General features: G+C 39.7%; 1 protein-coding gene across 4 annotated transcripts in view; it reads left to right on the top strand.

Annotated features, from left to right (window-relative positions):
• ABCC4 (ATP binding cassette subfamily C member 4) overlaps positions 1 to 14,674 on the top strand; it is a 371,576-nt gene that overhangs the window by 312,517 nt on the left and 44,385 nt on the right. For all 4 annotated transcript variants that reach the window (XM_056555595.1, XM_056555592.1, XM_056555593.1 and 1 more), the window contains 2 exons: positions 11,917 to 12,006; positions 14,420 to 14,592. In XM_056555595.1, the coding sequence (XP_056411570.1) occupies positions 11,917 to 12,006; positions 14,420 to 14,592 (263 nt within the window). The remainder of the gene's footprint in view (positions 1 to 11,916; positions 12,007 to 14,419; positions 14,593 to 14,674) is intronic.

Here is a 14,674-nt window from a genome sequence, read left to right as displayed (position 1 = left end):
ATTTATCAAAGGATTTATGTGTTTTTTTTCACGTAACTTTGGTGCAATACTTTGGCGCAGCATCTTTTTGCGCCAAAGTTTGGCGTATCTTCTCCTCTGTCATTTTTACAACTTTTTTAAAATCACACGGTCCTGTGTGTGATTTTAACTTTAGTCAGTAATTTTTTGGCACATTTTTTGGCGCAAATCCCCGCCAAAACATTTTGCACATGGAAAACACACTTAGCAATGTCAGAAAATGTAAAGGCGTAAAAATACATTAAACATTTTTTTTGTGAAAGCAGCGACGCCTCCAGGGCTGCTCAATACTATCCTGCGACATAGTTGTCTCTGAGGGACATTCACCCTCCGTTGAGCCAGCATTGGACATGGTTACACAGGTTCAGGAAAGGTAAGCACTAAAGCAGTGGTCTTCAACCTGCGGACCTCCAGATGTTGCAAAATTACAACTCCCAGCATGCCCGGACAGCCAACGGCTGTCCGGGCATGCTGGGAGTTGTAATTTTGCAACATCTGGAGGTCCGCAGGTTGAAGACCATTGCACTAAAGTAACAAAAAAAAAAAAAAACTACCCAAGTTGAAAATAAAATCCATTTCACATGGTGGCTATAAACCCCACAAAAGAAAATAACTCATGTCGCTTGCTGATACACTGCAGGAGGGACTCCGAAATGGCTGCTCTACAGGGTAACATACGCGTCCTCTGTGGCGGTAAGTTCTGTGTAAAAGGCGCTGTGAACAGCTGTTTTCAACATTTGAGCCAAAATTACCAACAACTTGCACCAAATGATAAATGTGAAAAAAAAAAATGGGTAAAAAGAAAATGGGCAAAATTGATAAATACCCCCCCCCCCCCCCCCAATAACCCTTTGTATAGTAGTCAGCGCTGAGCGAATAGTATATTTCCAATAGATTCCCTTTTGGGAATCCAAAAGAACCCTGATTTCCCATATACTACTTATTATAAGTAAAAAATCCCATAAGCTTTATTAGTTGCTACACACATATATTAAAATCAAACAGCGCTGTTTGCTCCAGTTTTTCTTTGAATATTAGATTCTCAATGCAGACTTCTCAAACAGCGCTGTTTGATTTTAATATATGTGTGTAGCAACTAATAAAGCTTATGGGATTTTTTACTTATAATAAGTAGTATATAGGAAATCAGGGTTCTTTTGGATTCCCAAAAGGGAATCTATTGGAAATAAGCAAACAAATTTAACCCTCCATATACTGGTCTTACCAGGTATGGTGAGAGCGAATAGTATAAACTCCTTTGGACACATGCACATGACCGCATTATGGCTTTTTTTTATGGCGGTAGAATAGGGCTTTCATAGAGGTGCATTAGCCCTCTACTGTTCTATCATATGCCTCCAATTTCATACAGAGGTATATAGAGTTTTGTTCTGTTTAGATTTTGTATGAATAGAACAAAAAACATTTGTGTCATGTTCCATAGGAGTCAGTATGTATAGAGTTATTCTTTGTTAGAAGCATTGTTTCTCTGTACAAACAGTCTGATAAATTCTGTACAGCAGTGCCTTGAGGCTGTACTGCTATACACTAAAGGTAAAGTAGTTCTGCTCTGACCATGAGCCCGTAGGTGCAGTATCTACACATGTCCTTGATGACACACTAACTGTATTTCTTTTTTCTTCCTAAGTCTGTAAATGGTTTTAGTATTTATTTATCTAGATAAAAGTGCAGCAACATCTACAAGGATGCTCACTTGTTTGAAAGTAAAGGTGAATGTAATGTTAAGACAACGTCTTTATGCTTTGCCTTGAGGATGCATTGTTGTCCTGTTGTTGCTGTTGCTACAGGTTTTGATAGAAATCAGCCTAATTGGAAAAACACTGAAGTGAAATCTTTGGCATGATGCAAAAAAAAAGAAAACAATTGGATTTCCTAATGTGTTTAATATGCATCTAATCCAAGCTGAAAACACTTCAGTGAATTACAAGATTAAAACAACAATGAACATATTTGTTTTATTTAGAAGTGTCATAGCATGCATTCTTATATAACTAAGAACATGTCTTTAAACATGTCATTTTAATAGCACTATTTATAGCCTAACTCTACCTAGGCACAGGGTTTTTGCCAGTAGTTCTTAACATGTATCTCTATTTCACTTCAGTTTTTTTAGCTAAAGCCATAGAAGTCCCCCTTAAAAAGTGTCAAATTAAGTGAATTTTTTTAACTCCCCCATAATAACAATTCTAAAAGTTTAACCAACCTCCCCCCTCCCCCAAATATACTTGATATTGCCACATGTGGAAATGTCCAAAATCTTAAAATATATTGTTATTAAAACCAAAAAGCAGATTGTGTGATAGTGTAAAAATATAGAAAAATACCAAAGATCTCCAACTCCGTGGCTCCTTCCTCACTCCCAAGTCAATGTATCATAATCTACTGTCCTAGAAGCTGGGCTGGAACTTGTTTGTGTGCTCTAGCTTCATCCCTGGGTGATGTCACCGCCTCTGACCAGCCACCCTAAAGCCTACATCAGCATATCCCTGTCATATACACATAACCATATATATATTTTATAAGATATTTAAGAATGATGTGTGTTTACAGCATGCTGCCTTGTGCTGAGCAATTGCACAGGCAGAGGAGCAGGTAGGGAATGAATAGAGAAGGTGCTGCAACCTCACTAATTGTGCACTAGTCTGCTGTAAAATGAGACTTTCTGCAACAGCTCTGGGCTGAGAACTGGCAGGAGTTTTGTGGGAAGGGAGTAGACAGGGTGGGAGGACTGTGATGAAGAACTTAGGGAGTACATTCTGGAAATTGTAGTGTAGTGGAGCAACTGCTTAACCAGAAGGTGCAAACGGGAAGTATAGAATTAAGTTGGTTTCAGAACCGGAGCAGACAGGTTAGCAATTCTGTATTCTTTTGCAGCATTTCTTTTAAAAAAAAATTATTTTACCTGATGTCAGACTTCCCGTTTGTGTTAAAAAAAATTTTGATTTGTAATTTGTAAAGGTAGTAAAACAAATCTAAAACTATAGAAACTGCATATTGTTGTTATCACACCGGCATGCACGTAAAAAATGAACTGATCCCTTAAAATTAGATTTTTGGAAATGTTCATAAAAATTTTACATTTTGCTGCCAAATTTCTAAGCCCTATAAAACCCAGTAAAAGGATGTTTACCAAATGATGCCAGCAGACCTATTGTGAAATATTAGCTCATTTATGTGGTGGGACTATCCTATATTTCCACACAGTTTTTTTTTTTCTGGCGTTTTTTTATTTTTAGCTGCCACTGCAGTTTTTGAGCCAAAGTCAGAAGTGAATCAAGTAGGAAGGAAGTATAAGTGCTTTATGTTTACCATTCTTTTTGACTACACTTCTGGCTTAGGCTAAAAAAGTGCAGGTACAGTTTTCCAAAACGCCAGAAAAAAACCTGTGTGTAAACCCAGCCTACGTTCACACGAGCGGACCCACAGTGCATTTTACGCTGCGGATCCGCCGCTGAAGGACCCCTGCATGATGGCTTTACATGTGCCTGCACGGAGCGGCAGTACGCGCAGTATACTTGCACATCGCGGCAGCTCTCGGCCTAGCTCATGGAGCAGGGGGAGCGGCCGAGATATGTGTGAGTACACCGCGCATGTGCGGCAACTCCCACATCGCAGTGTGTCTGCTTGTAGCTGTGTATTGCCACTCCGAGCAGGCACATGTAGAGCCACCATGCAGCGGTCCTTCAGCGGCAGATCTACAGCGTAAAATACGCTTTGGGTCCGCTCGTGTGAACGTACCCTAAAGAGGTTTCGCAGCAATAGAAAAAACAGGGCTAATTTTGTCCCAAAACAACATCACACCTGTCACCAGGTTGTGGGTGGTATTACTACTTGGCTCCATTCATTTCAATGGAACAGAGCTGTAAAACCACACCCATCCTGCTGACATTTGTGGTGTCGATTTTGTTTTTTTCAGTTTTTATATCATCTCTGTTTTTCTAATTCTGGAAAAGAAAAGTCAGAATTAAAAATGGCCCTTAGTTTAACCCCTGGGACTTAATACGCTAGGGTGTACATGTATGTCCTGGAGAATTCATCCCTTAAGGACAATGAGTGGCATTCATCAATATTTTACTAGTATATGTGCTATTATAGATGTAAAAAGTTGCCTAAGAATATACCTTCCTGTTCCAAATTCACCAAAGGTTGGACTCCACTTGATGAATTAACCAGCTTGTACGCCCATGCTACTCATTTAGGCTAGGATTCCACTGAGGTTTTTTCTCACCAGGAAAGACTGCCAGTAAAACTGCCACAGCTTTTTCCTGTGTTTTGGCAGTTTTTCTGGAGTTGTTTCTGGTGTGTGGAAACAGACAAATTTGTCCCCTGTGGCAGTTTTTTCACTGCCTTCAGGGTACCACTCTGTGGGTCGGATGCAGAGCACCCGATCCACAGAGTGTAAGGAGATGAGGCCGTAAATATAGGGGTGCATGCATAGTGTACCCGTGTATACTATACAGGAGCCGGGAATCCTATCACCCTTTGGGCGGTATACACTATATAAAGCTATCTATAGATAGCTGTATATAGTGAATACAGAAAAGGAGATCCCCTTACCTCCCTCGCTCCCTGTCCCTGCCGGGTCCGTGTAGCTCCCAGACAGGGAGACTCCAGCAGTTTCTAAACTACAACTCCCAACATGCCCAGACAGCCAAAGGGGCTGTGGGTGATTGAAAAAAAAATTATTTTAAAAAACAATGTGTCTTGTTCTTTTTAAATTGATTTTCAGACTTAGTAGTGGAAGCCGTCTTATTGACGGAATCCATTACTAAACCGGGGCCAAAAACAGCTAGCGCTAGCCCCCAATTATTACCCCAGTACCCATCGCCACAGGGGTGTTGGGAAGGATCGGTACCAACAGGCTTGGAGTGTCAAAAATGGCGCTCCTGGGCCTAGGTGGTAACAGGCTGGTGTTATTTAGGCTGGGGAGAGCCTGTAACAATGATCCTCACCCACCCTGGTAACATCAGGCTGTTGCTGCTTGGTTGGTATCTGGCTAAGAATAAAAATACGGGAACCCTATGCGTTTTTTTTATTTATGAAAAAAAACTCATTCTCAGCCAGATACCAATGCATATTTTTATTCTCAGCCAGATACCAACCAAGCAGCAAGAGCCTGACGTTACCAGGGTGGGTGAGGACTATTGTTACTGGCCCTCCCCAACCTAAATAACACTAGCCTGTTACTGCCTAGGCCCAGAAGCGAATTTTTTTACGCTCCGGGCCTCTTGGCAAAAAATTTGCCCTCATACAGCCGCGTATACAGAAAATTTAGAAAGTTGTAGGTGGTCAAAATAGAGTGATTTTAAACATGCTAATTTTGTTAAAAAAGTTTGAGATTTTTTTTAAAGCAGTACAAAAATAGAAAAGCATGTAACCATGGGTATCATTTTAATCGTACTAACCTACAGAATAAAGAAAATATGTCATTTGTACCATAAAGTTTACAGTGTGAAAACGAAACCTTGCAAAATGTGCGGTCTTCTTTTAAATTTCCCCACACAAATAGGTTTTTTTGGTTGCAATATGAATTTTAGGGTAAATGAGTGATGGCATTACAAAGGACAATTGGTCACGCAAAATATAAGCCCTCATATGGGTCTGTGGATGAAAATATAAAAGTTATGATTTTTAGAATGCGAGGAGGAAAAACTGAAAATGCAAAAAATTGAATTAGCCTGGTCCTTAAGGCCAAAATGGGATTTGTCCTTAAGGGGTTAATTCAGGGCTCAAGTCCTGCAGGAACGCGTGGAAACGGAGTTCCTATAAGGAAGGATTAATCCGCCAAATGTCTATAAATCAAAATTACCCATAAGGGTTTCCCCGGGATACAAATACATTTATCTCAAATTCCCACTCAGGTTTGTGCCCTCATGGGACTAATTTCCCAAACTCTGGAACCCTAAATTTAAAATATAACCTTTATTATATCAAATTAAAATGTGGTTTGTGCGAAATCAAAAATAATGTGGATTAAAACCACAGTCATTGGATCAGTTTGGGGTTAACTTATTGTATTCCCTTCTATGGTCAAATATGATCCCTCCAATTAGAAGGCAACTTCAATTCTATGGGATAATTTCCCTTTTAGTTCAACTCTTTTCACATCATATATTTAATGCAGGTTCTGCAGGGAGATCTCAGCAGCGGGGCCCCCGCAATCAGACATCTTATCCCCTATCCTTTGGAAAGGGGATAAAATGTTTTTGCCCGGAAAACCCCTTTAAAGGGTATTCCAGGAATTTTTTTTATTTGACTTTGCTACAGGGGCTGTAAAGTTGGTGTAGTTCATAATATATTGTCTGTACCTGTGTGTGACGGTTTTCTCACAATTCTTATGTGATTTTCACCCCAATAATTATTTTTACCAGCATACAATATGACTGAGGTCACAGATTTTTCCCAGGTTGCAATGGGGAGCCTGTCTGCTTCAATGGGTGGAGCGATCGCTTGGTTGGAGAGAGATCAATCTGCAACTAATGCAACAGCTGTAGGCACCCTGATTGAAAACCACAGGTCTTTTGAATGGATGTAGCTCATTTATGTTTCAATGGGTGGGGTGGTTGATGTGTGGGACAGAAGAAAAAGGAATTATGGGATTTGTAGTCAAAAAAAGAAAAGTAAAACTGGAAATATCAGTTCACAAAAAGCTAGCCACAGTGTTATGGTAATCTCACAACATAGCCATTTAGCCCCAAGACAAGCGCAGATCTTTCCTAAGCTTGTCCATTACTGTCTGCCAGGTACGTCCTAAAATCACCTTATGGTGGATAACCCCTTTAACCTTTCCTGTTAAGTTTTATCCTGCAATCCATGTACTAGTTTAGTAGCTCTTATCCTCTTGACGCCGTGATCAATGCTGGACACAGCATTGAAAGTAAGAGATACTGGTAGCTCTGTGGAGCTAATCTGACCCCGGCAACTTGATCTCCGGGGTCTGATAAGCTAAAATGGTGACAGATGGTAATAGCATAGCATTGAACAGTTAACGCAATCTAATGGTTACATGTAGAAGTCCCATATGTGGACTTAAAAAGTGTAAAATGAAAAATAAAAGAATGTTTCTAAAATTATATAAAAACCCTTCCCTAATAAAAAAAAAATCACCAACATTTTTCGATTTGAAAAATAAATGAATATATAAAAATATTAAACATATTTGGTATTGCTGTATGCCTAATTGTCCGAAGTATTTAAATATAATGTTTATGATCCCGCACAGTGAATGGTAAGCATAAAAAAAAAAAAGTCACCAAAATGCTAATTTTTGGTCACATCATTTACCAGTAAAAGATTAATAAAAAGTGATCAAACCAATTAAGTACAATAATAGAAAAATTATATAAATTGAGTATTTCTTTTAATTTCATTGAGCTACAGAATAAAGAGACCATGTCATTTTTACCATAAACTGCACTGTATAAAAACAAAACCTGTCTAAAATTGCAACATTATATTTGTTTTTCAATGTCCTCCCTAAAAAAATGTATTATTTTGATTTCACCGTACACTTTATGGTAAAATAAAAAGTATTGTGGCAAAATACAATTGGTTGCATACAAAACAAGCCCTCATAGGAGACTGTAGAATGGGAAATAAAAAAGTTATGCCTCTGAAAAAACTAGGAGAAAAAAAATGGAAGCTGGCTGGGTCTCCAATGCAAAAACCCTTACCCGACCCATGACGTATTGGTCACTGATGGGTCGGGTGAGGGAAATATGACGCAAGCCCGTATGGCGGGTCTGCGTTATAGCCAGAAGATGCCCGCTGCTATCAGCCAGTAATTACAGACATTAGAGCTGGCTCAGATGTCTGTCATTTAAATGGTTAAATGCCATGATCAATAGCTGGAATTCCTGGTGTCTAGGGGACCCATCGGAGGCTCCACAATGTAATCACGTACTGCCGATGGGCTGCTGTGGAAGAACGGAGGCTTACCCGTCCTTCCCGGTGCTCTGTGGATTGGCATTTGCTTAAAGGGGTACTCCGCCCATAGACATATTATCCCCGATCAAAAGAATAGGGGATAAGATGTCTGATCGCGGGGGTCCCGCCGCTGGGAACCCCCACTGCGATCTCTCCTACAGCACCCTGTGTCATCTGCTGCACAGATTGATAAGATATCTTCTCCCCTATCCTTTGGAGTACCCCTTTCAGGCTGCCTTAGGCAGCCTTAAAAGTAATGCAATAGCATTGCATTGATCTATGTAAGCCATCTATTGTTGGCTTATGATAGGCCCCAAAAGGTTAGAAAATGTTTTAAAAAGTATAAAAAAAATATCTCCCTCCCCCAATAAAAATTTTAATCACACCTCTTTTTGCATTTTTCAAAGAAAACACTGTTAAAAATATAAATAAATAATAAACATAGAATAACAAGAGTGAGAGGCTCACCTACTACTCTAACACTAATAACTTTATACCCTTATACCCTCAGTGTCTAACAATAATATAGACACTGGTGTCGCGGCGGTGGTGGTCGCCGCCCAGTGCTGCGCCATTTTATGCTAGGGACGTTAGGGACCACTCTAGGTGGCCTTGATGTGGCGAGTGGGCTTGTACTTTTTGATCAAAAATGTATACTAACAACCTGTTAGTTTTTGATATTATGCTGAGAAGCAATCAGATCATTATACAAGATTGTAGATGTGCACCATGTCTGTTTTCTTCCTGAATTCATAAAATAAAATAGTCCTTGCAATAAAATAAATTAAGGGGCAGTATGGGACTTGTAGTCCTCCCATCAGAATAGACAATCTTGTCTTTATAATGCACAATGGCCAATGATCTTCCAGTATTACCATATAGCTGGTAAGAAATGGATATTATTGCACACATGCCCACAGTCTTAATGAACCATATGAATATTGTTGCATGAGTGCCCAAATCCAAATACAGTATATGCCAAATAGGTCACTTTTGCATAATTGCTCAAGTTATTAATACAGCATACGGCAAAAAGTAATTGAACTGATATCCACAATCCAATTGTGTGGTATTCCCACTTAGACAAGAATGGCACGATAGCCCACAGTCTCAATATGCAGTAAAATGCCTCCCCTCTGTTGGTAAAACATAGAAAACTATTAATACAGGATGGTGGACCACACCTCTCACCTCTCCTCAATGGACAGAGGTCCGGACTTAGGTGCCGGCATACTGCAATGATAGTCACTTTGTAGTGGAGCGTGCGAGATGAGTACGAAAGCAGATAGTGGTCTGCGACGCTAGAGACTAATCCATAGATTACATTGTTCTGCGCCGCTACAGACAAATCTGCAAATGATAGCGGTCTGTGCCACTGGCTGCTGTCCTTGCTAAGTTTGGCAGGGCTGGCGCACTTTGTTGGATCAGTATTTCAGATCTTAAGAAATATAGATGGTGAGTAAATAGCAGCAAATGGGATCCATACTGTATGCCATAGGCTGGACGTGTTTCAGGACTGCCTTATGTCCTTTCTTCAGGAGCAAATTATAATATAAAACCAGGCTTAATCTGTGTCTTATATAGGGTATGCTCATCCTTATCAAGGATCTTCTTGTTAAAACATGGCATGGATCAAATGGATCACAAACATAGTTGGCAATAATCTATCTGTGTAACTCTAATATGGATGTACGAAGAAAGCAATGAAAATAAGAATAGAAGTGTATGATAGTAAAATATATGCATGATAATCAAAATATATGCATTTCTTACCAGCTATACGGTAATACTGGAAGATCATTGGCCATTGTGCATTATAAAGACAAGATTGTCTATCCTGATGGGAGGACTACAAGTCCCATACTGCCCCTAATTTTATTTTTATTTTCTTGCAAGGGCTATTTCATTTTACTTACCAGTTTGAGCATCCTTTTTTAATTCTTTTTAGAAGCAGCAATTATCAGGTCCTGTTACTGTTTTAAGCTATATATCTTTGTTTTAATTGTGTTTATCATTAATAACCATAGGTGACTTCCCCAAAAGACCATTCTATAATTTTTGAATCAATAAAAGCCTTTATTGTTATCCATGTAACTTTGGGCACCGTATTATTCTTTATTTCAAATAATAAGCATGTTTGGTATCACTACATGCGTAATTGTAATTTTGGTACTATTTGTTGGTACTATTAAAAATTACATCTCTTGCCACAAAGAATAAGAACATTGCATTGAACTAACTTTTTTTTTTTATGATAAAAAAACGAAACAAAATGATCCAGGTTTATTATCATTGGAATCGTACTGGCCAATGGAATAAAGTTAGCATGTCAGATTTACCATATTGTGAACTCGAAAAAATTATTGCCCCACAAAATTGTGAAAATTTTATTTGCCTTACACACATTTTTTATCTGGCTCTGTAATACCTGATATGATGAAATAAAGTGTACCAATAACAAGTATAACTTGTCCCACAAAAAATATACCCTGACACAACTTTGTCAGTGGAAAAACTGAACCAAGCATGGGTCAAATTCTTTGTACCCTTAGGGTATGTTCACACACAGTAGCGCGTCCGCAGCATATTTGATGCCGCAGATGCGCTGCCGGCACACAAAGAGTTAAGGCAGAGCCGGTTTCCTGCTGCTGTAGCTCTGTGTGTCTCTGTTCTTATCTGCGGATTTCCCGTCGGCAGTGACAAGTGGACACACAGAGCTATAGCAGCAGCAGCTAGTTCGCTCGGCCTTAACTCTGTCTATACCAGCAGTGCATCCACGGCATCAAATACACTGCGGATGCGCTCCCGAGTGAACATACCCTAAGGCCGGGTTCACATGGCAGAATTTCTGCATGGAATTCTGCATGAATTTCTAGCCAATTCACTTCAATGAAATTCTGCTGTGTGAATGGGACAGCGTAATTCCTTTAAAGTGAAATGGCTATAAATTCATGCAGAATTCAGGGAATCCGGCCTAAGGCTATGTTTACATGGTGGAATGTCCACACGGAAAGTTTCTGCCATGCGAACAGTGCAGCCGAATTGCATTGAAATCAGTGTAACATTGCTGTGGAATGTCTGTGCAGAATTCTTTTGGAAATTTTGGGAAACCCCAAAGGGGCCAAAAATGCACTTTCCACTCAAAAGCAAAAACGGCAGGAAAAAAACGCCAAACGCAGGAAAATACTGTGGTATTTTTCTGGCGTTTTTTAGAACAGAAAAAAAACCAAGTGGAAACATAGCCTAAGGGATTAAATAAACATCATGAGTCGTTAAGTGGTTAAAACAGACCTTTCAGCAGCTAAACAGATGTAAAAATAAGCCATTCACATCAGGATTCTGGACTTAGGTTTTTTTTATCTCCGTAGTCCTTTCCAGGATATGCATGATACATGATAAATGTTAGATTAGTAAGGTTCCATCTGCTGGGGCACTTAGAAATCTTACTCACCTTGTTATAGCATATTCATGCGGGGTAGGAGTTATATAGAGAGGTGGCCTAGGAAATAGTCTTGTAAGTGCGCACTTATACCTGTTTACTGTTACTTTATCTTTCCTGTAAACTGTATTTTGTGAGAAAAGGACAAATACATGAAATATTGTATAACATTTTTTTATGTTCCCAGGTATAATGACAGCATCACAGGAGTCAACATATTGACTAATAGGAGTAAATGAACCTATAGCGCTAGAAGTACCCTCATTTAAACTCTTGGTTTTTTTTTCGATGGTGTATCATGGCTGGCAAATATGCAAAGTTACAAGATTATATACCTGCAAACACAAATTAATAGAATTAGAATAACAGGAACAGCTGGAAAAATATTGCTGTGACAGTAGAAAACCATCAGTAACAAACAAAAAGAGAACTATACAAAAGAAACCTCATACTCCACCACAATAATCCATTCTTTATCAACTGTGATTCATTTTATCTTTCTCCAATAACAGGAGCCAGTATTATTCACTGGGACAATGAGGAAAAACCTTGATCCTTTTGACGAGCACACGGATGATGAGCTGTGGGATGTTTTAGAAGAGGTACTGCCAACACAAAAAGCTGGATTTGTGATCAGCCACAGTCTTTCTGTAGCATTTTATTGTCCTTCCACATATGCATGTGAACAGTGTGCTTCTTTATCAGAATGGTTTTCTTTTATTAAAGTCTGTGTGTTACAGACAACTATTGAAAAGGTTATAAGTAATGACCGAGGTGAACTCAAGAATCTCATTTGCTATCTAAAGGTTACAGTACTGAAAGTTTTTTAAAAATAATGTTTAACTTTGTATACAATAACATTTCCACTTAGTTTAAATACAAAGCACATTCTTGCTGGAGGAATGGGATTTCACACTGCGGCATCTCCGCCTGCAGATATTCTGCATCGGACATTCAGTCTGAGTGGCCACTTCTGAAGTCCTTTGGCGCAAGAACTGTGCAGACCTGCATCATCACCATTGACAGCAATGCAGTCAGCGCATCATTTTGCCAAAATAATGAATAGGTTTATTCTTTCTGTGCTTGAATTTTCTGTCCCTGAAATTTCGCAGTGTGAATGGGTCAGCTCAGACCAATTCACACCAATGCTGGATAAGTGCAGTGGAATCTCCAAGCAGAATTCCTAATCGAAATTCTGTGCAGAGATTCTGTACTGTAAGCATACCCTTAGACTCTATTCACATTAGCACTGTGACTTGTGTTTTTAAGCCACATTACTGCACTCAACTGGTGCCAGAAAGTTAAACTTCTATTTAATAAAAATATGACTCCTTCCAGTACTTATTAGCTGCTGAATACTACAGAGGAAATGTATTTTCTTTTTGGAACACAGCTCTCTCTGCTGACATCATGACCACAGTGCTCTCTGCTGACATCTCTGTCCATTTTAGGAACTGTCCAGAGCAGCATATGTTTTCTATGGGGATTTTCTCCTACTCTGGACAGTTCTTAAAATGGACAGAGATGTCAGCATAGAGCACTGTGTTCCAAAAAGAAAATAATTTCCTCTGTAGTATTCAACAGCTAATAAGTCCTAGAAGGTTTAAGATTTTTTTTTTATAGAAGTAATTTACAAACTGTTTCACTTTCTGGCACCAGTTGATTAAAAAAAAAAAGTTTTCCACCGGAGTACTGCTTTAAGGTTTGTGGGGGTTTTTTGAGCACCAAAATAGCACTACAGTGGTCCCTCAACATATGATGGTAATCCGTTCCAAATGGACCATCGTTTGTTGAAACCATCGTATGTTGAGGGATCCGTGCAATGTAAAGTATAGGACAGTGGTCTACAACCTGCAGACCTCCAGATGTTGTAAAACTACAACACCAAGCATGCCCGGACAGCCTTTGGCTGTCCGGGCATTCTGGGTGTTGTAGTTTTGCAACATCTGGAGGTCCGCAGGTTGTAGACCATTGTTAGAGAAAGTTATACTCACCTGTCCCCGACGCTCCGGCAAGGCTCTGCTTCCCCGGCATCCGCGCTCTCCGTCGCTGCCATCACGTCCCTACGCACGCCGCACCTATTGGATGACGGGACGGCGTGCGCAGCAACGTGATGATGATGATGGAGAGCGCCGACGATGCAGGGGATCCCAAAGAGGACGCGCCGGAGCTCCGAAGACAGGTAAGTGATAATCAGCGGAGTTCACGGGGCACCTTAAACGTCTATCCGGTGGCAGCTGAAGCAGTCTGATTTGCCTGATAGCCGTTTATGCGATGGCCCCGACATACAAAAGCATCGTATGTTGATGCTGCCTTCAACATGCGATGGCCTCTGAGAGGCCATCGCATGTTGAAATTATCGTATGTCGGGGCCATCGTAGGTCGGGGGGGGGGGGGGGGTCACTGTATATGTTTTATCAAATGTAACACAATCTGCAGTTGTGAATCTGTACAAAGCCTCTGATGCAAATTTGAACAAAATCTCTTTTGCTGGTTAAAGACAAATAAAAAACTGACACATCAACAACTTTTTGACTTATCAGTGGTATTAGTTGAAATCAGCTAATCTTCTTTTTATCGTAACCCAAAAATAAAATGTATAAAACGTTTAAAAGTTGTACTTATATCTAGAGATCATCTTCAGATCACTGTTGTCTGAATTCTCATAAACCTACAGCTATGGTACCATAAATGTGTATGTTAGATATTAGTTTATTTCAGAGGGGAGTAAGTTGACACTTCTAGCAGCAGCTTATCTATCATACTTTTTTCTTTCCTTTTCTGCTAACGTGCAGCTGAGGGTACTGTCTGTCTGTTTTTTCCCATACACAATAGATTGTATGGTGATCCCACCAAAATCAGTGAGTGTGGAATTCATGCATGTAGCCAGAAACTGCAGTATGCTAACCAATGTTATCTGGAGTTTTAGAAACCAAATACATTCAAATGTGATTTGCCCTTGAGGCAAATATTTTAGTTATATAGGTCTTTATGGTATATGAATATATTCCACAGGTACAGCTGAAAGAAGTCATTGAAGATTTACCTGGGAAAATTGAGACTCAGTTGGCTGAATCTGGTTCCAATTTTAGTGTTGGCCAAAGACAACTAGTGTGCCTCGCCCGAGCAATTTTGAGAAAGAATCGAATACTGATTATAGATGAAGCAACAGCAAATGTAGACCCAAGGTAAGCTTAGTATACTTTTTGTGCACATTACTGCGCACCGCATGTGAGCAGCCAGCACTCTGTTCATTTTCTACGAGGCTGA

The sequence above is a fragment of the Hyla sarda genome, chromosome 2 (assembly GCF_029499605.1).
Source record: "Hyla sarda isolate aHylSar1 chromosome 2, aHylSar1.hap1, whole genome shotgun sequence".
NCBI lineage: Eukaryota > Metazoa > Chordata > Amphibia > Anura > Hylidae > Hyla > Hyla sarda.
The sequence above is the reverse complement of the archived record's forward strand: the minus strand, read 5'-3'. Positions and strand labels throughout refer to the sequence as shown.